Source organism: Bubalus kerabau, chromosome 14 (assembly GCF_029407905.1).
Source record: "Bubalus kerabau isolate K-KA32 ecotype Philippines breed swamp buffalo chromosome 14, PCC_UOA_SB_1v2, whole genome shotgun sequence".
Taxonomy (NCBI): domain Eukaryota; kingdom Metazoa; phylum Chordata; class Mammalia; order Artiodactyla; family Bovidae; genus Bubalus; species Bubalus kerabau.
This window is the reverse complement of record NC_073637.1, coordinates 17,066,877-17,092,490: the sequence shown is the minus strand read 5'-3', so window position 1 is coordinate 17,092,490 and position 25,614 is coordinate 17,066,877. Positions and strand designations below refer to the sequence as shown.

Genomic DNA, 25,614 nt, shown 5'->3' with positions numbered 1-25,614 from the left:
ACAAACATTAATTAGACAATAAATGCTTACTTTTTTTTTTTTAACTCTGTAATGGCTTATATGGGAAAAGAATAGAAAAAAGAGTGGATATATGTATTTGTATAACAGATTCACTTTGCTGTACACCTGAAACGAATACAACATTGTAAATCAATTATACACCAATACAAATTTAAAAAAAAAGAAAAAAATGTTTATACTGTTTTAAAGCCACTAGGTTTGAAGGTAATTTTAGATGATGATCTAGGAGAAGGGCATTCCAGGAAGGAGTTACAAGGAAGTTCAAGTAAGGCCCCGGGGTAGGAATGTGCAAGGAAGAACAAGTAGTTGGTGTGGCTGGTGGGGAGTGAGCTGGGGGAGGCGGAGCTGGGGCCCATAGCAGGGATTACGGAGGAGCCACTACAGTTATCCAGAACTCTCTCCTGCAAGGGTTGTCTACAATATACTTTAAGGCATAAATTATTAACAAGTCCCTTCAGTTTTCTCTGTGAAGCTTGCTTGTTGAGTCACACTGATCCCTAGTAGGCTGAATTTCAGATAATTTCATTCCACTTCTCCTACTGAAATGGTCTGGCTTGGAAAATGAGACAAGGAGAAAATAAAGGAAAATGGGAACAAAAGTCACTTGAAGTCCTCTGAAGAACGCCAAACTAACCCAGGTTTCAGCAGGATGAAATTCTAGACTCAATTCAGAAGTGGGGAGCCTAGGATGAACAGGTCTAACTGCTACCATTTGGATACCAAGACAGGACAGTGTGGCCAAGAGAAAACAGCTTAAAGCAAAGCAACATGACCTGCCTTCTTTCCCAATAAACAGATACACTGGGCACATGCATGCATGTGGTCAAGGAGGCTTAGGCCTGGGATAATGACATAAGTCAAAACTCTGGTGTGCCTGTGTCTTATTTAAATCCTTTTTACCCAATGAGTTACACTGTAGGCAACTTCAAATTTGACTAAAGTTTTTGGTGGGCCTCCCTGGTGGCTCAGTGGTAAGGAACCCATCTGCCAAGATAGGAGACGTGGGTTCAATCCCTGAGTTGGAAAGATCCCCTGGAGAAGGAAATGTCAACCCACTTCAGTATTCTTGCCTGGAAAATTCCATGGACAGAGGAACCTGGTGGGCTACAGTCCATGGGGCCTCAAAGAGTCAGATTTGACTTTGGGACTAAACGACAACAGTCTTTGGTAAATAGCCCCATTGTTGGCTGAAAAACTGGTCCTAAAGAATAGAATTAAAGATCTAAACGTAAGACCAGAAACTATAAAACTCCTAGAGGAGAACATAGGCAAAACACTCTCTGACATACATCACAGCAGGATCCTCTATGACCCACCTCCCAGAATATTGGAAATAAAAGCAAAAATAAACAAATGGGACCTAATTAACCTTAAAAGCTTCTGCACATCAAAGGAAACTATTAGCAAGGTAAAAAGACAGCCTTCAGAATGGGAGAAGATAATAGCAAATGAAGCAACTGACAAACAACTAATCTCGAGAATATACAAGCAACTCCTACAGCTCAACTCCAGAAAAATAAATGACCCAATCAAAAAATGGGCCAAAGAACTAAATAGACATTTCTCCAAAGAAGACATACAGATGGCTAACAAACACATGAAAAGATGCTCTACATCACTCATTATCAGAGAAATGCAAATCAAAACCACTATGAGGTACCATTTCACACCAGTCAGAATGGCTGTGATCCAAAAGTCTACAAGTAATAAATGCTGGAGAGGATGTGGAGAAAAGGGAACCCTCTTACACTGTTGGTGGGAATGCAAACTAGTACAGCCACTATGGAGAACAGTGTGGAGATTCCTTAAAAAACTGGAAATAGACCTGCCTTATGATCCAGCAATCCCACTTGCTGGGCATACACACTGAGGAAACCAGAAGGGAAAGAGACACGTGTACCCCAATGTTCATCGCAGCACTGTTTATAATAGCCAGGACATGGAAGCAACCTAGATGTCCATCAGCAGATGAATGGATAAGAAAGCTGTGGTACATATACACAATGGAGTATTATTCAGCCATTAAAAAGAATACATTTGAATCAGTTCTAATGAGGTGGATGAAACTGGAGCCTATTATACAGAGTGAAGTAAGCCAGAAAGAAAAACACCAATACAGTATACTAACGCATATATATGGAATTTAGAAAGATGGTAACAATAACCCTGTGTATGAGACAGCAAAAGAGACACTGATGTATAGAACAGTCTTATGGACTCTGTGAGAGAGGGAGAGGGTGGGAAGATTTGGGAGAATGGCATTGAAACATGTAAAATATCATGTATGAAACGAGTTGCCAGTCCAGGTTCGATGCACGATACTGGATGCTTGGGGCTGGTGCACTGGGACGACCCAGAGGGATGGAATGGGGAGGGAGGAGGGAGGAGGGTTCAGGATGGGGAACACATGTATACCTGTGGTGGATTCATTTTGATATTTGGCAAAACTAATACAGTTATGTAAAGTTTAAAAATAAAATAAAATTAAAAAAAAACAAAAAACAAAAACAAACAAACAAACAAAAAAAGAATAGAATTTAAGAAGCATCATTAAATATGCCTAATCATGTTGCAGTGATCTCAGAGGTAGGTGGCTTTACAGATGTTAAGATTTAGTTGAGACTTAAAAAAAAAATCACTCTAGAATAAGGTGTGAATAAGCATGGTAGAAGAAACTATAACATATTAAATCTTCCTTTTAGAGGTTCTCCTGGTGCTAGGAATGAAGACAATTTATAATGACCACTTATCGCAATGTAGGTTGTCTTATTATTTGCCATGAAATGAAACCAGAAATTCCACTCAATTTCCTGTTTTCTTTTTACAAGGCACCCAGAAAAGTGGCTGTAACCTCATTTTAAAGAACTGGTATGGAATTGTGATTTTTAGTTTGGAAAGTAATTCTAGACAAAAGACAACATGCTTTCAAGAATGAAGCATGGCAGCATTATACCAACTGCCCAAGGAGTACAGAACTGAATTATGAAAATTAAAGTTCCCTGGGAAGAATCATTCTTTATCCTACACAGAGGACAAAAGAAGATTGATCTAGTTTAATCCTTTCATAAAAACCTCAGTTACATAAAGAAGGGAGCACTAGTCCCCACCCATCCATTATCATGAATAAACTAGCGGTTGTTGATCAAGATAAAAACCACGGGCGCATCTCTTACAGGAAAGTTCTAAAATGAGCCTAATCACTTTAGTTTGATTCATGGATCCTGAAACAGAATAAAAAAAAATCGGAAGGTGATCCTTGTAGCGGACAAAGGCAGTGAAGAATCTCCCTCCTCCCGGCAACCATCTAGGTTGGAGGAAGCTCCACGCACTTGGAATCTATCCGGAGACCCAGTTCCCTTACCGGCTCTGTGTTTTCTGTTTTTCTAACTGTACCCACTACGGTATTCTTGGGCTTCCCTTTGTGGGTCAGTTGGTAAAGAATCCGCCTGCAATGCGAGAGACCTGGGTTCGATCCCAGGGTTGAGAAGACCTCCTGGAGAAAGGAAAGGCTATCCACTCCAGTATTCTGGCCTGGAGAATTCCATGGACTGTATCGTCCATGGGGTCGCAAAGAGTCGGACACGAGTGAGCGACTTTCACTTCACTACTTTACTACCACAGACAAATCAGGACCCTCAGAATTTTTTTTTTTAATGCAAAGGACTTTGGCGTGTCACAGGTGAGGCAATCAAGGTGCAGAGAGCAGCAATGACTTGTCCAAACTCAGCCCATGGCAAAACTAGAATTCAAACTGAAGTCCGTCAGACTGTAAAAGCTTCCACCAACCACTCAGGTTTCTCGAGAGTAAATGGAGGAATCACGACGTCCACAAAGCCTTACTCCCGGAAACCTGGAAGGATCAGATGCGGACCAAGGAGCTGAACATCATCACTTCTAAAGCGCCAAAGCAGCGCGTAAAACTGTTTCCACCTGAGTGGAGATGCGGAGTCTGAACTGCAGCCGCGGTTCCAGGAAAACCCCCAGTCCTCTAACGCCAGGCTCCCCCATCCAGACCCCACCCCACGCCGCAAAATCTCCCCAGCTCCGTGCCAGGGCCAGCGCGGCCCAGCCCCGGGCGGGGGAGGGGACGGGGGACGTGAAGGAGGCGGCGCGCGCACACTGCCCCGACTCACCTGTCACCCGGGCCGCGCCAGGGCGCACGCGCAGGGCCCGCGGTCGTGCGCGGAGTCTGCACGCCGGCTCCCACCCTCCGTCTCCGTAAGGGTCCTTCCACTTTTACCCCCAGCCCTTCCCTTATCCTGAGCCGGCCAGACCCCAGCTTCCGCCCCTGGTCCCTCGACTGTCACATGACAGAGGGGCGGGGAGCGGCGGCGGGGCGTCATGTGACCGCTCGCCGGCGACTACTGATGACGTCCGAGCCCGCGCTCGCCGTTTCAGCGACAGGGGAAGGGAGTGAAGGAAGGAGTTGGGGTCCGGGCGCGGGGAATCCGGGCGCAGCCAGACAAGAGCTACATCCGGCAGCCAGGTAAGGCAGGAGCGAGGGATAGCAATGGGGAGGGTGACGAGGGGTGTCGCCTCCTTCTCGGGCTCTCGGCGGGTGCCCGGAGCTGCGATCTGTGGACCTGGGTTATGGTCGTGGTTCTTTTCACGGTCACAGCGGGGAGGCTGGGGCCGTTGACCTCACTCTCCAAGACGCCATCTCTCCATCCTTTGGCTCTAAATATGTGGATCATGAATTACGTTTTATTGAAATATTGTTCACTTACAGTGTGTTAGTTTAAGGTGTACAGCAAAGTGATTCGGATATCTGTGTGTATATGTATATATTTCAGGTTCTTTTCCATTATAGATTATTAAGATATTGAATATAGTTCCCAGTGCTTTACAGTAGGACTCTATTGTTTATCTGTTTATATACAGTAGTGTGAGGTCCCGAATTCTTGATCTGAATAAATCTGGTTTGAGCTGGCTTTCAAAGCAGGGCCTTGGGCACATATTTGAAATAAACTCTCCGGGTGTCAGTTTCCTTTTCTCTTCTCGCCTGTAAATGGTTGTGAGGATTAACTATAATGAGAGCAAAGCTTAGGGATGCCAGTTCATGGCATGCTATAGGGGACATAGAAATGGTTTCTGTTATTGATGTAACTCTTCCAAATTTTTATTAGTTGCCTATTTTGTGTGAGGGGCTGTTTTATGTAGTGTGGAATATGTCAGAATTCTAGTTTAAGTTGTTGGCAAGGTGAAAGAGTGGCAGACATGTGAGCAAGTAGACCTGGGTTCGATCCCTGGGTTGGGAAGATCCCTTGGAGAAGGAAATGGCAACCCACTCCAGTACTATTGCCTGGAAAATCCCATGGACAGAGGATCCTGGTAGGCTATAGTGCATGGGGTTGCAAAGAGTCCGACTTGACTGAGCGACTTCACTTTCACTTTCACTTTAAAGTAGAATGTGTGTGTGGTTGGGGGAGGGGGACAGTAGTAGCATGAAGAAGAAAACAAACAATAGCTTGTATGGATAAGAGAACGCTTCATAAAGATGTATCCTTGCATATTGAAAAAGAAGGTAGAGCTCTGGTGGCTGAACTTGTATAGGGCCCTATGGATTTAAAGGTGGTCAGCACAGTATCTAGGTTATTTGTGTGCTTACCACTTGCTGTACCCAAAGATGAGAGGAGTATTTTTATTTTTACATTAGCTGATTATTGGCCACCCCATCTACAGAGAATCTTAAAGACCTGCTGTGGTCTGAATGTCTATATCCTCTCCCACCCCACTCCCAGATCATATGTTGAATTCCCAAAGCCAAGATGATGGTACTTAGGCACTAGAGCCTTTGGGAAGTGCTTAGATCATGAGGATGGAGCCCTCCAAGTAGGCTTGATACCTTTATAAAAGAGGCTCTGGAGAGGTCCCTTACCCTTTCTACCATGTAAAGACACAAAACTAGAAGGTCTTGGCCATGAACCACAGGAAGAGGGCCTTCAGCAGAATGCGACTGTGCTGTTGCCTTGACCTTGGACTTCAAACCTCCAGAACTGTAGAAATGTTTCTGTTGTTTATATGTTACTGTGCCTGTGGTATTTTGTTAGAGCAGCACCAACTGATGAAGACAAGGCCTGTTAGGGAAAGCAACAGAATATGCTAGGGGAAAACTCAGGAAGTGGGTAATCGTGTTTTAAGCTTTCTTTGAGACCATAGGTATAGAGAACAAAATAATTACTGTTCCCCGAGGAAGGCTTCAAGAAGTGGTTAGTTTGAACCCAGGTTTCTCAACTACTTCGCTGACATTTGGGACCAAATAATTCTTTGTTGTGGCAGGCTGCCCTGTGACTTACGTACTTAGCTGTACTTGCATGCTAAGTCACTTGAGTCGTGTCCAACTCTGCGACCCTATGAACTATTGCCCACCAGGCTCCTCTGTCAGATAGGGAAAAGCCATTTCTCTTGCTTTTGGATCTGAATCGTTCCTCTTGGTATTTCCGAATTACAGAAAGATGTTTTCCTCACCTGTCTGCAAGTGTAAAGTTTTCATTGGAGTAATGTGAATTTTGCATTCATATAAAAAGGATGGCTTTCCGTTTGTCCAGGATTATATTAATCCTTATATGAAGGTGAAAAAGTGAAAGTGAAAGTCGCTCAGTCGTGTCCAACTCTTTGCGACCCCATGGACTATACAGCCCATGGAATTCTCCAGGCCAGAATATTGGAGTGGGTAGCTTTTCCCTTCTTCAGGGGATCTTCCCAACCCAGCAATCGAACCTGGGGCTCCTGGATTGCAGGCGGATTCTTTACCAGCTGAACCACAGGGAAACCCAAGAATACTGGAGTGGGTAGCCTATCCCTTCTCCAGCGGATCTTCCAGGCCCAGGAATCGAACAGGGGCCTCCTGCATTGCGGATTCTTCACCAACTGAGCTATCACGAAAGCCCTTAATCCTTATATACATTGTGTCTTACTTCGGGCTCCTGTTAAAAATTATCATAGACTGGTGGTTTAAGCAACAGAAATTTATTTCTCACAGTTTTGAAGACTAAAAGTTGTTGGTGTGGTTGAGTACTGGTGGACTCTCCTCCTTGTTTGCAGATGGCCACCTTCCTGTATCTTTACATGAAGGACAGAGAGAGTGAGCCCTGTGTCTCGTCCTCTTCTAACGATGCCAATCCCATCATGAGGGTTCCCCCCTCATTTAAACCTAATCATCTCCCACAGGCTCTATCTCCATATGTCATCACATTGGAAGTTAGGGTAAACATGAATTTTGGAGGGCACAATTATCTCAGTGTTCACCATACCTGAATTATTTGCGGTGCTTCATAAAAATATCATTTCCTCAGAATGTCCACTAGAGACTGATTCAGTAGGTCTGAGATAGTATTTTTAGAAAGTATTTCAACTGATTCTTAAGATCAGACAAGTTTGAGAAAACTATAAAATTTAATTTATCCTTACAATAATGGCTTATCTCCTTTTTACACGGGGTGGGGGGGAGGGTGGGAACCGAAGATAGAGAAGTTAAGCTGTTCAACCAGAGTGATGCAGTTTTGAGTGGTGTGGACAGGTGGAATTTCCAGGCATTGGTGACCAGGGTCCATTTCACTTATGTAGTATTCTGTATTGCTGCTCACAGTGATGATTAAGTCAGTGGTGTTATTTGTTCTCATTTTAAAAGATGATTTGCCAGACATTATTCTGAGTGTTTTGTTAAACAAGTGAACTCATTTGGTCCTCCCAGTAACCCTTGATACTGGCACTGGATCATCCTCATGTTACAGAAAGGGAAGGGAGGGCATTGACAGGTTAAATAATTTGTCGCAAGTTACTCAGCAACTTTAATGGCAAAATCAGGCTTTGAACTCACATAGCTGGCTCCAGAGGCTACTTGTTGACCCCCCACTGAAGTTTTTAGAAGTTAACTCCTACTAGTATTGCCCCCACATTTTACTCTATAACGTAACTAATGTTTGTTTTAATATAAATGTTTCATGTTTTCTTTAAGTAAAATTAATATTCTAGGAACATATGTCCTGTTCATACTGTGACTAGCCTAACCCCTAGTGTGTATGTATGTGTGTGATAGTGTGATAGTGTGTGTGTGATAGTGTGTGTGTGATATAGTGTGTACTATATTGATAGTATAAATATCAATAATACTTTGATAATTGTATTTCTAGAACAGTGCTGTCGAGTGCAATAGCCACTAGACACATGTGGTTATTTAATATATTTTTTTTGCATTGTTTCTACATAGCAGAGCATTGACAAAAATAATAAGGTAACTTAGTTGATAAGTTTGGTTTTATAAAAGATATTTGTTGAACAGAGATCCTCTGAATAGAGGCAGAAATAGGTAAAAATATTAGTGATGAAATATTTACATATATCTATTAGAAAAATGAGAATAGAATAGAAAACATTTTCCATTTAGAAGTATTACTTCTGAGCTTCACAGTAGGTTACTTGTAGTATTTTACAGTTTAAAAAAAATGGTCTTCAGAAAAGACTCATTTGAAGGTGTCAACAGCTTCACATTCATAAGCATGACATGCAGTTTTGAAGAGAATTTCAGGAAATCCTATGAAAAATTAAAATAATAAGAGCACATTGAGATAATACATCTTCAGAAACACCCATGTCATAGTATTAAAGACAGATGGCTAATAAACTGATTAAAGAATATGACTATGTACCAAGAATAATGATTTTATTTTTTTTTAAGTTTTGGTATTGATATAAAAAGACTTCTAAATCTGTTTAGAAGAAAGGCAATGCCAAATAATTCTCAAACTACCGCACAATTGCACTCATCTCACACGCTAGTATAGTAATGCTCAAAATTCTCCAAGCCAGGCTTCAGCAATAGATGAACCGTGAACTTCCAGATGTTCAAGCCGGTTTTAGAAAAGGCAGGGGAACCGGAGATCAAATTGCCAACATCCACTGGATCATCGAAAAAGCAAGAGAGTTCCAGAAAAACATCTATTTCTGCTTTATTGACTATGCCAAAGCCTTTGACTGTGTGGATCACAATAAACTGTGGAAAATTCTGAAAGAGATGGGAATACCAGACCACCTGACCTGCCTCTTGAGAAATGTGTATGCAGGTCAGGAAGCAACAGTTAGAACTGGACATGGAACAACAGACTGGTTCCAAATAAGAAAAAGAGTACATCAAGGCTATATATTGTCACCCTGTTTATTTAACTTCTATGCAGAGTACATCAAGAGAAACGCTGGGCTGGAAGAAGCACAAGCTGGAATCAAGATTGCCGGGAGAAATATCAATAACCTCAGATATGCAGATGATACCACCCTTATGGCAGAAAGTGAAGAGGAACTAAAAAGCCTCTTGATCAAAGTGAAAGAGGAGAGTGAAAAAGTTGGCTTAAAGATCAACATTCAGAAAACTAAGATCATGGCATCTGGTCCCATCACTTCATGGGAAATAGGTGGGGAAACAGTGGAAACAGTGTCAGACTTTAATTTTGGGGGCTCCAAAATCACTGCAGATGGTGATTGCAGCCATGAAATTAAAAGACACTTACTCCTTGGAAGGAAAGTTATGACCAACCTAGATAGCATATTAAAAAGTAGAGGCATTACTTTGCCAACAAAGGTCCATCTAGTCAAGGCTATGGTTTTTCCAGTGGTCATGTATGGATGTGAGAGTTGGACTGTGAAGAAAGGTGAGCGCCAAAGAATTGATGCTTTTGAACTGTGATGTTGGAGAAGACTCTTGAGAGTCCCTTGGACTGCAAGGAGATCCAACCAGTCCATTCTAAAGGAGATCAGTCCTGGGTGTTCATTGGAAGGACTGATGCTGAAACTGAAACTCCAGTACTTTGGCCAAGAGTTGACTCATTGGAAAAGACTCTGATGCTGGGAGAGATTGGGGGCAGGAGGAGAAGGGGATGACAGGATGAGATGGCTGTATGGCATCACCGACTCGATGGACATGATTTTGAGTGAACTCCGGGAGTTGGTGATGGACAGGGAGGCCTGGTGTGCTGCAATTCATGGGGGTCGCAAAGAGTCAGACAGAACTGAGTAACTGCACTGAACTGAAATCTGTTTCAATGGGGATATGTTACTAATTTTTTTAAAGTGTAGTTGACTTATAGTATGGCTATTTAAATTTAAATTGGTTATAATGAAATAAAATTTAAAACTCAGTTCTTTTGTCAGGCTGCTTCTGCTGCTGCTGCTGCTAAGTCGCTTCAGTCGTGTCCAATTCTGTGCCACCCCATAGACGGCAGCCCACCAGGCACCCCCCGTCCCTGGGATTCTCCAGGCAAGAACACTGGAGTGGGTTGCCATTTCCTTCTCCAATGCATGAAAGTGAAAAGTGAAAGGGAAGTCGCTCAGTCATGTCCGACTCTTCTCGACCCCATGGACCGCAGCCTACCAGGCTCCTCTGTCCATGGGATTTTCCAGGCAAGACTACTGGAGTGGGGTATTGATGCTATTGTGACCATCAGTAATCACTGCTAAATAATAATCACACATGCATGGTGGCTTCCATATTGGACAATGCAGACTATAGGAAGAACATTTTTGTCATGGAAGAAAGAAGTTTTTTTAGATAGTGCTGTTCTGGACAACTTAGACTTACACTAGAATCAAGATTGACCCCCCAGATAACTGAATACTTGAACCATATCATTTGGTCCTTGCAGGGTTGTGTTTTTTGAACAACAGTTGGTGTTATAATAATAGATGTACCCCCAAATCTAAATGGCTTTGCAAAACTGAAGTTCATTTCAATTTCTTTCATGCATGGAACCTGACTGGTGGGCAGTTTTCCTCCAAGCAGTGATGTGGGAACCTAGGCTTCTTCCTTTTGGTGATTCTCCATCTTCAGTATGTGACTTCTAAGGTCATTGCTTGTCTGTTTCAAGCTGTAAAATTGGATGGTGTAGAGAGAGAGTTCGGTTTTTATGCCAAGGCCTGGAGGTGGCTTCTAATTCACTGCCTTGAAATCAGTACTTAAACGTCAGATAAGTTAAAAATTGCAGGTTTTTAAAATTATCCCTTATTAAACTATTTTATTGCCACTATTTTCTTTTTTTGGAAAAATGCATCATATGAGCAGTCTACTCTTTCTGACCCATTTTTGTTTTAGGTTTTCAGGAACTGAGCTCTTGTTGAATTCTTTAGAGAATCAGGGCATCTTTTGAAAGAGAGTATTATCCCTCCTTTAAAAAATGAGAACACTTACCTTCCCTGTATATTACCGGGCAGATATTGTGTTTGGTGGCCCAGATAATGGCACAATGCTTTGATATCCTTTCAAGGGATATAGAATAGGTAGCATTTGTAGAGATACTGAATACAGTCATATGGATATTTCTAGTGGTTCTGTTTTTCTATGCAGTTATTATTCTTATTCATAAATCTCATTTCACTGTGTTTGAAAACTTAGGTAATAATTTCAAGATGCCGGGGCGTTCCACTTCAAGTTCAGGTTCAGGTTCAACTGGTTTTATATCCTTCAGTGGTGTAGAATCTGCACTCTCCTCCTTGAAAAACTTCCAATCCTGTATCAGCTCCGGAATGGACACAGCTTCTAGTGTGGCTTTGGATCTCGTGGAAACTCAGAGTAAGTAATAATGAAAACGTCTTTCTTTAGTGTCTGTTTTGAGGTGACCCTGTGCGGTGGCATTGCTCTAGGGATGTGAGATACCACTCACCTTTTGGATGAGCTTGGGGCGCTCATTTAACCCTCTGGGCATCTGTTCTCTCATCTTGTATGTATACTGCATAGTAATGTACAGAGGGTGAGATGAGATTGACTCATTTGTATGTGTTCAGACCCTTATGTTCAAACCACTAGAAACTGCACTAGAAATTTATGTGCTGAAACATGAAGGTTTCTGATCTCAAGGAGCATACAATCAAAAGTATGTGATATTTGTGAACTGTATGGTATATAGCATTGTGATAGTTATTTTTCAGTAATTTAACTATATTTTGTTCTTGATTAATTACTCAGTAGACAGCCTAAGCTGATGCTAGGGGTACTGGTAAAGGAAGGCCTCTACAATAAAATGAGAAAAGTTCAGTTTTCCTGAACTTGACCACAATTTTTTGATCAGAAGATCCAGGAAAATGTTATTTTCTTTGTTTGGTTTAGATTTATTTTTATTTTATATCTATCACATATAGAAGCACGGGAGCAACATGTTTCTTCTTTCGTTTTACTATCGCTGTTTTTTAGCAATTTGATTGTGATATGCCTTGATGTGATTTTCTTTGTTTATTCTTTCTGGTGTTCTTTGAGCTTTATGGATTTGTAGACTTACGGTTTTGATCAAATTTGGAAAAAAATTTCTGCTACTATTTCTCTCCCTTCTCCTTCTGGGGCTCCAATCACATGTATGTAAGACTGCTTGGTAATGTCCCATAAGTCACTGAGGCTTGGGTGATTTTGTTCAAGTCTTTTTTCTCTCCTTGGCTTCAGTATGAATAGTTTCTTTTGCTGTGTCTTCAAGTTCATTAGTCCTGTCTTTTCAAGGGTCTAATATGCTAAGTCTATCCAGGGGACTTTTAATTTCAGAGTCTTTTTTGAGCTTTAGAAAACATAAAAAAGAATTAAATGGAATCTTATTTTTCTCTTCATTATGCTCATGTTTTCTTTTGTATTCTTGAGCACATGAAGTGTATTTATAACATCCTTGTCTGTTTTAATATCTTTGTCTGCTGATTCTGTCAGCTCTGTCCATTGCTGCTTGAGTACATTATGTTGTGGAGTTTCTGAATTTTGTCATCTTCCTTTGAAGAGTATTGACCTTTGTTTTGGTTGGCAGCTAAGTAATTTGTGGATTAGGTTGATCCATTCCAGAGTTGTTATTAAACTTCATTAGGACAGGTCTAGTGTAGTTTTCTCTTCTTGGGTGGCTCAGTGGTAAAGAATCTGCCTACAATGCAGGAGACACAGGTTTAGTCCTTAGGTGGGGAAGATCCTCTGGAGAAGGAAATGGCAAACTGCTCCTGTATTCTTGCCAGGGAAATCCATGGACAGAGGAGCCTGGCAGGCTAGAGTTCATGGATTCTCAAAGAGTTGGACATGACTTAGCGACTGAGCATGCGCACAGTGTAGCTTCACTTAGGGCTGACTTAGCTTCTAGGAGGAGTCTCTGTATAGATTCCTGAAGGGCTTTCTCTGCATACCTCCCTCACTGTGCTCTGTCTTGCAAAACCCCTAATGCTCAGCAACTTGAACTCCAGTCTCTGTCTCTTTGGTCCTTCCAGACTGCTGTGCTCCACTTAGATTCTTCCTCCTTTCTGCAGGGAGGAGAGCAATTAGAGGACTTACCTCACCTGATTTCTCAGGAATCCCAATTCTGCTCTGCCTGTTGTCTCAATGTCTGAAAGCAGTTGTTTCCTATATTTTGCCCAGCCTTACGGTTACTCATGGTAGGAAGGTGAGTTCCATACTAGATATTCATTCACAGAAGGCAGCAGAAGTCACCCATCTTTAGTGGGTATTCTCTAAAGGTCTTACGTCTGTCCAGCCTGATTTGTAGTCTCTTTTTGACACTGATGGAGATTTGGCTTTGGTAGGTAGTCCTGGGGAAACTCATAATAAAACCTTAAACCATGAGAAAAGAGCTGTTACATAACCTCCTGGAGGGTTGTATCAGTTTTTTTTCGGGATTTGGTTTGAAGATTTCTGAGTGTTTTTAATACAAAGTTCATTTTTGTTTTGTTTTTTTAATAAGATGTATATTTTGATACAAAATGCAACATCTGTGTTATTTAAGAGGAAACATAAGCATCACTTTTTGAAAGATTCATGCTCTAAAGCAGAGATTGGCAGAGTTTTTCCATCAGGGGTCAGATAACAAATATCTTAAACTCTGTGGGCCATGTGGTCTCTGCTGCAGCTACTCTGTTGCAGGTCTGACAGTTATTATGAAAATCGTTTTGATCCTGTGGACCTTGTGGAAGGGTCTCGGGGACCACACCCTGAGAACAGCTGGTTATGAACCTGAACTGGAGTGCCTATGAGCAGGATTTAGGTGACGGGAGAAACTCTATACAGAGAGGAGGCCTAGAATGACCCCCTCTGGAGTAATTGAGCAAATGCTTGTTGGAGAGCAGTCTTCGTGTGGCACCAGACTGAGGTGCCGTCTCCAAGGACCCAGAGAGTAGAAAAACACCCGTCATTTAAGTAAATTTGATGCTAACTCAGTCTGATGGCAACCCACTCCAGTGTTCTTGCCTGGAGAATCCCAGGGACGGGGAGCCTGGTGGGCTGCTGTCTATGGGGTCACACAGAGTCGGACAAGACTGAAGTGACTTAGCAGTTAGCAGCAGTCTGCAACAGTAGATGAAAGACTTTTAAGAGACAGAGCCAAAATTGCCCCTTAAATGGAGGACTTAAAATCAGTCTGATATGGGCTTTAGTCCCAGTTACAGCCTTCGTTCTGTAACTTGCTCAAAGATAGGTAATTTTCTTTGGATTTTGAACTTATAATTTTTTATCTGCGAAATATCTGATTCTTGCTGAATATGTGAGGAACATTTGGACGAAAAGAATAAAAAGATGCATATTTAAATTGCCCAAGGGTTCAGTAGATGAGAAAATTTTGATGGAGAGCTTTTGGATTTTACTGCTCTATACTGCTTTCTTTCTGTGCCTTGCTGAAAGAAGCAGAGCAGAAAGACTTCAGTTATTGAGGTCAGGCAGGGACTGGATGTCTGTTGAACTATGCCAGGATACAGCGGTGATGGTGATGGCCATCCTGCTCCAAAGGTAAAAGCTGGGTTTGGTACACGCAACAAAGGTGTGCAGGTCTGTGCTGTTTCTACAGGTGCTGTCTCACTTGGTCCGACTTGTGATCCTGCAAAGTAAGGACTATTGTTAATCCCCGCTGTGAACCACTGAGCCTTAGTGAAGCTGAGTACCTTCCTAAGGTCACACAGTTACTCAGCAGTGGGAGTTGAGATTTGCACATAAGTGATTTGACTGCAGAGTTTCTGCCCTTAACCATTACACTTTATTGAAAATTGATTTTGTCCTTCAAGTGGCATTTGCAGTAGTTGGATAATATTGAAGTAACATTTAGTGATATTTAGCTCAGAAAGTTTTGGTTATTTTGTTGAGATTGACAGTATCTGATTTTCCTTTCTTCTCCCTCTCCCTTTTCCTCTTCTTTTCCTTTTCCCTTTGAAATTCCAAAGTGAGGTTGCAAGGCTTTTTCTGAAACAGCCCATCAGCTTTTGTCCTTTTCTGCAAGTGGAGTTTTCAACTACTTTCCTTGGACATTTGTGCGTTTCCTGGGCTTTAGCGTCTTCTGTTTACAAAGGCAGAGTTGAGTCTGGTTGTGGAAGGAAGAAGCTGGGATCTTTTGGGGTCATTGTGCTGACCCTGGCTGTCTATTTCTAGACTCATAATGGCAGGAAAACCAGTTCCTTTTTGGGTAACCGATGGTGGACAGGTTTCCTCCCCTGCAGCCAGTGCATCTTGGCTGATAGAATCGATACGGTGAATTGACGGAATGATAATCAGTTTTCTCTCTTGTATCCAGAATTTGTATTCCAGCTAAGAATCATCACCTTTTAAACCTGATTCCTTTTCTTTTTCACACCTTACTCCATCCAGGCAAGAAACAGAGTTTTCACTTTGTGACAGTTACTTGAGAGTTAATGATGAATAAAGAATAGCTGCTGCTGCTGCTGCTAAGTCGCTTCAGTCGTGTCCAACTCTGTGCGACCGCATAGATGGCAGCCTGCCAGGCTCCCCTGTACCTGGGATTTTCCAGGCAAGCACACTGGAGTGGGTTGCCATTTCCTTCTCCAATGCATGAAAGTGGAAAGGGAAAGTGAAGCCACTCAGTTGTGTCCGACTCCTAGTGACCCCGTGGACTGCAGCCTACCAGGCTCCTCCGCCCATGGGATTCTCCAGGCAAGAGTACTGGAGTGGGGTGCCATTGCCTTCTCCATAAAGAACAGCGGTCAGAGTTAAAAACTTGCGTGGTCTTAGAAGTTTGTGCTCTTGATGAATAACTGAAGTTTTGCAAACATTAAGCATTTAGTTGAGTGCATACTTCTTAATTTGAATGCTTTTGGGGGTAGTATTCTAGTTTCCTCCTGAAATAAGGCATTCCTAAATCTAAAAATTTGATGAATAGAAAGAAAAAGAAAGTTATGACCACCCATAACACTCTCACTCATCATCTAATTTTGTGAAAAAGGAGTAATTATTTTACTTAAATCCTTTATGTTAAGTTTATTTTCAGAATTACTTAATGGTTTGAGAAACCAGCACATACTAACGTCACATTCTCAAGACATTTTCTTAGGAAGATCTGGATTTTCATTATATTGTAATAAATTTCTCTGTCTTAAGAACTGCTTCTTACAGCCAGGACTCTAGTTACGGTGAAGGTTTCTTTTGGGCCTCTCGCTTATGCTGTATTCCATAATTATATTATTGAGTAGAAGCAGTAATTAGAAGGAAGTAATGATAGTGGGGTGGTGGCCAAAAGACAATAAAAATAACAGTAACCGTAAGAAGCCAATGTTTGTATGTCTTATATCGCTTTTGTAACTGGAGCCAATTATAAAAGCAAGAGATTATTATAACTTAAATAAATAAAGACTATTGAAAGTTATGGTATCTGTAGTGTTAAAAGTATAAAGGTGTGGCCTACAGAATAGTAAAAATCCAGGTCTCTAGCAGAGCTCAGTCACTTTGCCTGTGTCTTTGTAGTTCCCAGGTGTAGGGAAAACTGCACCGTTTCTCCTCTGCTACTCACAACGCTCTGACACTTCTAGCTGTCGAATGTCTGGGTGTTTCCCCCACTCTAAGCAGTTCTCCAAATCTCTGTGGCCACCAGCTGGGTGTCCTGCAGTTCAGTTCGGTTCTGACACTATACCTGGAGTTAGTGTCAGATCTCACAAGCTATGGACTCAGTCCTGTAAGTCTGCCCTTTGGGTTGTAGTGATAGAATTAGCTGGAGCAGCTCACAGAACTCAGGAAAGCAGTTACATCCTCGATTGCTGATTTATTATAAAAGGGTACATCTCAAGAACAGCCAGGTGGAAGAGATGCCAAGGGCAAGGTGAGAGGGAAAGGGCACAGGCCCACAGACCTCCTGTGCCCTCCCCAAGCCTGCCACCCTCCCAGCACCTCTGTGTGTTTACCAACCCAGAAGCTCTGTGAACCCCACCCTTTTGGGTTTTTATGGAGACTTCATTACATACCCAACAAAGGCCTGTAGAGTCAAAGGCTATGGTTTTTCCAGTAGCATTTTTCATGTATGGGTGTGAGAGTTGGACCATAAAGAAGGCTGAGCACTGAACAACTGATGCTTTTGAACTGTGGTGCTGGAGAAGACTCTTGAGAGTCCCTTGAACTGCGAGGAGATCCAACCAGCCAGTGCTAAAGGAAATCAACCCTGGATATTCATTGGAACGACTGAAGCTGAAGCATCAAGACTTTGGTCAACAGATGCAAAGAACCGACTCATTGAAAAAGATCCTGATTCTGGGAAAGATCGAAGGCAAAAGAAAAAGAGCACAGCAGAGGATGAGATGGTTAGATAGTATCACTGAGTCAGTGGACATGACTCTGAGCGAACTCTGGGGGAAGCCTCCTTCTGTCACTGGGGCAGTCACTTTATTTGTTACCTGTCTGTCCTGCGCGTGAGCCTCTGCCTCCGCTGATGGAGTCCCTGCGCTGTTGACCTGCGTCCTGGAGGTGCACACGAGGTACTGTCGGATGTGTCGCCAGCGCTACTGCGTTGTTCAGTCTCGGTCTGGGAACATGCCTCACCTCCTGATGGAGGAGTTGCAGTGGGTGAAGAAAAGCGAGCTGGGAGAGCTGACTGTGGGCCGATACTATTAAATGTGAATGCACTGAAAATCCCACATGGCGCAGTGGTGAAGAACCTGGCCTGCCAATGGAGGAGATGCTGGTTCGATCCCTGCTCCGGAAGATCTCCTGGAGCAGGAAACGACAACCCTCTCTAGTATTCTTGCCTGGGAAGGCCCATAGACAGAGGAGCCTGGCGGGCTACAGTCCATAGGGTTGTAAAGAGTTGGACACGACTGAGAAGGCACACAGGCAGGCAGGGTGGTGAGAATCACTGAACGGGGTGGTCTTATCCTCACTCTATAGACGGGGAAATGAGGCTCACTGAGTTGAAATAACTTAGCACAGGGCACACACCTAAGTGACAGCTAGGGGATTTGAATTTAAAACCAATTTGGCCTGATTTCAGCCCCTTGACCTAGATTTTCTGGTGCCACTTTCTCTTTCTGATGACCCTCAGTGGATGGCAGTAATTCTTACCAGCTGTTAGTGATGTCAGAGGCATTTTGGGGGTATATTTTCTCTATCTCTTATTGCAGTTCCTTTATATTATATGCCATTGATATTAATGTCTGTTATGTTACCTGTTATATTTGAGGCTTGGTTTTGTATGGTTAACCTTTAAAGAGGTTTTTTCTTTTAAGTGATAGGTTTGTCATCTAAGCCGTGAAGTAAAGGATGGTATATATACTTAATTGTGACTCTGTGGACCAGTAGTCATATTGGGCATATATCTCTTGATCCAGTTTTTTTATTTCAAGCATATAACTTTTAAATTATAAATAAACAGATACTTATTAAAAATTAGTCCCCCCCCTAAGAAGAGCATAATATCAAGCTGAATTTAAGGGAATGCAAACAACTAGATGCATTGTGGAACTCCTTTTAATGAATCCCAGTTGTCTTAAGTTATTTAAAGTAACCAAGTTCTCCTCTGAGACCTACATAGAAAATAAACAATTCAGCAAGGCTTCATCAGACCTGCTTTTCTCTTGATTACTTTATTAGGAGCAGATATAAACAGTGGGCCTTTTTTGCAATGTCTGCTATTATTAGGGGGTGTTATCATCAGTGTGCTCTCCGTCACTCAGTCATGTCCGACTCTTTATAACCCCACAGACTGTAGCAGCCCAGGCTCCTCTGTTGATGGAATTTTCCAGGCAGTAATATTGGAGCAGGTTGCCATTCCCTTCTCCAAGGGATCTTCCCAACCCAGAGATGGAATCCGTGTCTCGTGCATCTCCTGCATTAGCAGGTGGGTTCTTTACCACTGTGCCACTTGGGAAGCTCTTTGGTGACTCTTTATTTAAAAATCACCAGTGTTCTACCACCCTGGCTTTTCATGTGTTCCCCTTTTTCAGGTGGGCCCCCTTGAGAGGCCATAACCTGATATCCTGATAACAATTAATGCTTTTTCTTAAGGTGGCTCATGCAGTGAAGAATCTGCCTGCAATACAGGAGATCTGGGTTTGATCCCTGGATTGGGAAGATCCCCTGGAGGAGGGAATTGCAACTGACTCCAGTGTTCTTGGCTGGAGAATTCCATGGACTAAGGAGCCTGGTGGGCTACAGTCCATGAGATTGCATAGAGCCTGAGCAACTAACACTTTCACTTTCTTGGGCTTGGCTTTCTTGGTAGCTCATCTGGTAAAGAATCTACCTGAAATGCAGGAGACCTCGATTTGATTCATGGGTCGGGAAGATATGATGGAGGAAGAATAGGTTACCCTCTCCGGTATTCTTGGTGGCTCAGCCGGTAAAGAATCCACCCGCAGTGCGGGAGATATTGGTTCGATCTCTGGGTTGGGAAGATTCCCTTGAAAAGGGAACAGCTACCCATTCCAGGATTCTGGCCTGGAGAATTCCACGTACTATAGTCCATAGGGTCGCAAAGAGTCGGACATGACTGAGCAACTTTCACTTTCATTGTATTTTTGTTTTGTTTTGTGTTTGGCCTTTCCTTTGAACTGGATTTCCTCAGGGCACAGACCTCAGGGTGCACTTGGGATATTTTCAGAGCCTGGGACTCTCAAATGTTGGATGTATATTAATGTGTTAGTAAACGGCTTTTAACGCAGTTCCTTAAATACAGATATTTGGATTCAAAATGCAGAAAACTAAATTGCTTTCCAAAATTAGAAATTGAGCACTTTTGTTCATTGTTGAACCTAATTTTTTAAGACTTGGCACTTAATCTTTGTGTCGGTACTGATTAATCCAGTAGTGCTCAAACGTGGAAGGAATTAATTTAGAGGGCTTGTTAAAACAGATTCCTGGGCCCTAGTTCTAAAGTTTCAACAGGTCTGGGACAAGCTGATGTTGCTCCTCCGTGGGCCAAGAACCCTGGTCTAATCACTGTTTCCCCTTTGGCGAGAAGCATAACCACTAGGTGGCACCAGAACACTTGCTAATCAGGTAGCTGTTGCGCCCTTACTGTGTGCGTTTACTGCAGGTTCAAGATTGTTTAAAAGGTATAATCACTAAGTTACTGAAATTTCATAACTTGGAACCTGAGTTATTCTGTATATCTAAGGATACAAAAAATGTGTTGATTCTATCAGAACAACAGAAAGGTAGGGCTATTAAGGTTAAGGTCACCTCTTCCAGGAAGGAATGAGGACTAAATACCTGTCCTTTCCACTGGCTTTATTTCTATTTATCCAGGTTACTCAGTTCATTTACTAGAGATAGATGCTGGCCCTGTCACAAAATAGAAATGTACATCTCATATTTAATACTTACCATTCTACCTTAGTGAATCTTGTTGTTGTCGATAACATTTAAAAACCCCTTTTAAAAGATTTATATGTACTGTTCACACAAATATGAACAGTAGGTATAGCTCTATCGGCAGGCCAGCTGTAGTGGGACAGTTTGGGGATGTTAGAAAGTGTGAAGAGTGTTTTCCGTTCCTGTTGCCTTCCTTAGTCAGAAAGCCGGGCTGTTTCCTTTTTAAGACCCACAGAGAGGAAAGTCTGGGCTGTCGTTGGCCTCATGTCACCTCGTGTTACTCTGCACTCTCACTCCATAAATTTCCAGCCATTCCAACACCTCCAGATTCTCCTTCTTCCCCTGACTCTAACAACCTGAGAGTTGGCATGGTTTCTACACACGATGGAATGTGTGGAAATAATTGCTTGCTGTGCTCTCCTGTTTGCTAAGCTCTCCCATCCACATTGGGATGTTACTTTTTGAAATAGTAAATGAGTCATATTTTAGTTTTTAAAACAGAGTTTGTATAGTACCTCAATACTACCTGGGTTTTTCTAGACGCTGGAGAACAATCTTTGTGTTAATTCTACTTTTTAAAAAATCTTAGAAGCAAAGACCTAACGGGTATGAAAATGACTACCACAGAAAAAACCGAAATGGAGTCACTTGATCAGATTTTAAAATTAGATTGGCACTTTATCATGTATCTTTGATCACTGAAAAGAATTAAGACTATTTTAATTTTAGGAAAAGGAAACACTTCATAGCAGACGTAGAACAGACTTTAGAATCATTTTTGAAATATCAGGTCCTTTTTAAAGGACATAAAAGTTTGTCTCTCAGTAAGCAGAAAGGAGGTTTTATTAGATTGGTGATTAAAAGATGAAACCAGTTTGATTATTCTACAGAAGATATTTATTATCCAGATCCATTTCTCCCTGTTTCTCTACACTTGAAATTACGTATGTGTGTGCTACATAAATGTAAAGTGTTATTTACATGTAGCAGCACTGTCCAGTAAAAATATGTGAGCCACATGTTTAATTAAAAATTTTCTAGTATCCTCATTACAAGAAGAAAAAAGAGGAGGCAATAATTTAGTAATATTTTATTTAATCTAATGTTGTCTAAAATATTATCTCAACATGTAATCAATATGACAATTGAGTTATTTTTGTACCCACGTTCTTTTCTTAGTCTGGACTAGCAATGTTTCAGATGCTTAATAGTTCCATGGTAGAAATGGCAGTTGTAATAGCAGCAGGAACAGAGGGCATTTTAGTTTCCCCTGACTCTCAGAGGAGGGCAGAAAATGTTAATGGTAGTTAAATCAGTTAGCTTTGAGATTTTTTTAAAGTGGTTTTGGTGAATATTCGCGTTAAACCAGTTGGTAAAATAGGATAATATATTATCTGTTGATTTTTTTTTTTTTTCCTCTCTTTCTCTTTTTTTTTTTTTTTTTAATCCTTATCAGTCCTCTACCACTGGTGAGATTGGTATTTTAGGTTTTTCCCAAAATTGTTTAACTAGCTTAAAATCACTTACTTCTGCAGATCCTATTAATATTTGTTTGTTTGAAATGTCACATGCTGATTTGACTCCACACCTACAATATTTTCATATTTGTAGTTGATGTGTTAAATTAGTTTCTTGCTGGTGTTGAGCAAGCTGGAGAGGCTAAGCCTCTTAACTTCAGCAGCCAGAATATTCTGGTTGCTGTAAACCATTAGGCCTGTCAGCAATTGACCTTGGAAATGCTAATTTGCTTCTCCCTGGGTGCTGCTCCAGGCACTGGCTTTCTCTCTGTGGGTGGGAGTTATGAACCCAATTTGGAGAAGAATTGGAGGCCCTTGGGGCAAGTTCCAAACAGATGTGCTTCTTGCTTCACTTTTGCATGTGACCAGCTCACAAGAGGCATTCCTTGCATGAATTTCTCTAAAGGCATTTTTGAGTTGGCACTTAAGCCTAGACTGAAGTTGAGAGGCTTCATTACCATGTGGATCTGCTCTTCCCCTGATTCTAGCAGCATCTGGGCCATAATGAGGTTGATTAAAAAATGATCTCACTGCTGTTTCATTATTGCTCTTGATGGGCTTTTACTTAGGATAACTAACCTAGCTTTCTTTTAACCCCCTCCCAGTTAATTGCCCTATTTTTTATGGCTGAATAGTATTCCACTCTTTGGGTATACATTTTCTATGTGCACTGATAGACATCACATTGTGGTTATTAATAAATTGTTATTTGTATATTATTAAGAAATGCTGTTTTGCACATTTGATTTGCATTTCCCTGATGAGCTGTGATACGAAACTTCTTTTCATGTTCTTTCTGGACATTTGTGCATCTTTGGAGAACTGTCTACTCACATCCATTGCCCATTTTTGTATTGAGTTATTTGTTTCTGAGTTATAAGGATTCTTTATGTTTTCTAGGTATCAGTCCATTATCAAATAAATGATTTGTAATTTTTTTCCCATTCTGCACTTTGTCTTTTTACTTTCTTGATAGTAGTCTTTGAAGCATCGAAGTTTATTTGATGAAGTGCAATTATCTGTTTTTTCTTTTGTTGCCTGTGGTTTTGGTGTCATACCTAAGAATTCATTGCTAAATTGAAGGTCTTGCAAATTTATACCTAGTTTTTCCCCAGGAGTTTTATAGCTCTAGCTACTATATTAAATTCGGAATGAATTTTGTATATGGTTTGAGTTAGTGGTCCAGTTTCATTCTTTCGCATGTAACTGTCCAGTTGTTACAGCACCATTCCTTCTCCAATGAATAGTGTTCGTTCCTCTGTTGAAATTCAGTTGACCATTGGCATACATGATTATTTTTGGTCTCTCAATTAATTCTGTTCCATTGATAGAATTCTGTAGTCCTGTCCTTGTGCCTGTACTGCAGCGTCTTGTAGCTTTGTAGTAAGAGTTGAAGTTGGAAAGTATAGACCTCCAACTTTGCTCTTCTTCTTCAAAATTGTTTTGGGTCTTTGGGGTCTCTTGTAATTCCAGTTGAATTTAAGGATCAGTCTATCAGTTTCTACAAAGAAGACAGCTGGGATTCTGATGGGATTGCATTTATTTAGATCTTATTTAATTTCTGTCAACAGTGTTCTCAGAGCATTAGTTTTACACTTCTTTTGTTAATTTATTCTAAAGCATCTTATTCTTTTTGGTGCTATTGTAAATGGAATTATTTTCTTAATTTCATTTTCAAATTGTTCATTGCAAATTATGAAAATACAACTTATTTTTATTTGTTGATCTTGTATCCCGCAACCTTGCTGAACTCACTTATTAGTATATATATATATATATATATGTATATTGTGTGTATATGTGTATATTTTTAATGGATGTGGTAGGATTTTCTTTATGCAAGATCATTCATGTCATCTGTGAATAGAGATAGTTTTATGTCTTCCATTCCAGTCTTTTTATTTCTTTTTCTTGCCCGATGCTAGAACCTGCGGTAAATGCAGTGTTGAATAGAAGTGGCAGGAACAGGCATCCTTGTTGTTTAGGCAACCCCATGGACTCTAGCTTGTCAGGCTCCTCTCTCTGTCCCTGGAATTTTCCAGGCAAGAATACTAGAGTGGGTTGCTATTTCCTTCTCCAGGGGATCTTCCTGACCCAGGGCTTGAACCCGCATCTCCTGCACTGGTATGTGGATGCTTTACGACTGAGCCATTTGGGAAGCGCAACAGGCATCCTTATTGTGTTCCTTATCTTAGGACAGAAACATTCAGTCTTTCATCATTAAATGTGATGTTCTCTGCAGAGCTCCCTTCCTCCTGCAGTGTCCTCCAGCACTAACCCTGTTGAGAAAGTTTAACATTCTGCTCACTGTAAGGAGAGATGCTTAAAGCCATTTCATTCATTACCACAGAGCATGTATAAAAAGATAAGCTTTGAGCTGGGAGAGGCAATAAATTGATTAACTGGCACAGCACATAAGTAAGTAGAATAAAACTTTAAAAGCACTGTGAGAGTACAGTATGTATAGTAGACAATGGGGCACTGAGGGGTTAGTAAATTCTAGCTGAGGGCCTTTAGGAGGAATTTCATGTAGAAGATGCTGACCAAAAGATGAATAGTGGCTTCTGTAGAGTGGGAGAGGGTATCTCTGAGGAAAGCGAAGGTGAGAGGTGGTCCAAAGAGTTTGGTGTCAAGGTCTGTGGAGGGTCTGGGGTTTTACCTTAAGTGGATGCTATCCAGTTAGCCTGCACGATTGGATGGATGCTGGCAGAGGGCAGGAGACTCCTGAGTCTGAGACAAAGGCCTTTCCTGTGGTACATCAAGCCTTGTGATTCTGCCTACCTCCTGTAGGTTCACTCCCAATCTGAGTCCTTTCAGGGTTGATAGGGAAGAGCTCCAGGAAGACACTGCAGTGGGCTTGTGTTGGAGTTGAGGAACCTTAAGCTTGGGGAACTCAGATGTTTTGAATAGGCAGTAAGCCTGCCTGACTTTTGCTCTGGAGTGAGACTCTTGCTCTGTCTTAGTCTTCCAAAGCTTTGTTCATTATACAAACATCCTTGAGAGATAGTCTGGGACAAAAGGGCAGGTCATGCTTCCGCACACTGTGCAGGGCTGTGTGAGGCAAATGAAGAATTGCTTCCCAACACCTGACAGATCCAGGGAAGTGCGACTAGTCCACCTTGAAGGCTAGCTGCAGTTTGGTGCTTCTCAGATTTTTAGCACCATGTGTTAGAGCTTCAGTACTGTTACATCAAGATGACCTAGCACATTTCATCTAGCAGTAGTAAGGCCTCGGTTACTGCCACTTTCCTTCCTTCTTTTCCTTTTTGCCCGATAGGGCAGCAAAATACTTTGGTTGGCTAGGTAGAATAATTTAGGACTTTTAGGTCTGAAAGTTAATAGCATGGAGACTTGAGGTTTTGGCTTCTTCATCTGTAAAATAGGGGATAATAGTGTCCTCATATCTAATGAGTATTTGATTGTGGGCCCACAAACAGCTCCTTTATTCCTACCTTATTTAGGGTTGATGTGAGAATTGAATAACATGTATAAAATGCCCTTCACAATACTTGGCACAAAGCACTCACATTTTATTGGTCAGTTACCTTTTTTCCCAAATTTTTGAAC

At 41.6% G+C, this 25,614-nt stretch overlaps 2 protein-coding genes across 19 annotated transcripts in view; one reads left to right on the top strand and one right to left on the bottom strand.

The window, feature by feature from the left end:
* Positions 1-4,328, bottom strand: part of WASHC5 (WASH complex subunit 5) — a 55,056-nt gene extending 50,728 nt beyond the window's left edge. Inside the window, exon 1 of one of the 2 annotated variants that reach the window (XM_055545798.1) lies at positions 4,155-4,328. The gene's annotated coding sequence lies outside the window, so the exon portion shown is untranslated. The remainder of the gene's footprint in view (positions 1-4,154) is intronic. The other variant, XM_055545796.1, reaches the window with a different exon arrangement.
* A 45-nt stretch (positions 4,329-4,373) lies between these two features.
* The window catches only part of NSMCE2 (NSE2 (MMS21) homolog, SMC5-SMC6 complex SUMO ligase), a 237,249-nt gene continuing 216,008 nt past the window's right edge, over positions 4,374-25,614 (top strand). For all 17 annotated transcript variants that reach the window (XM_055545814.1, XM_055545802.1, XM_055545801.1 and 14 more), the window contains exons 1-2: positions 4,374-4,507; positions 11,402-11,578. In XM_055545814.1, the coding sequence (XP_055401789.1) occupies positions 11,416-11,578 (163 nt within the window). In that variant the 5' untranslated portion in view covers positions 4,374-4,507; positions 11,402-11,415. The remainder of the gene's footprint in view (positions 4,508-11,401; positions 11,579-25,614) is intronic.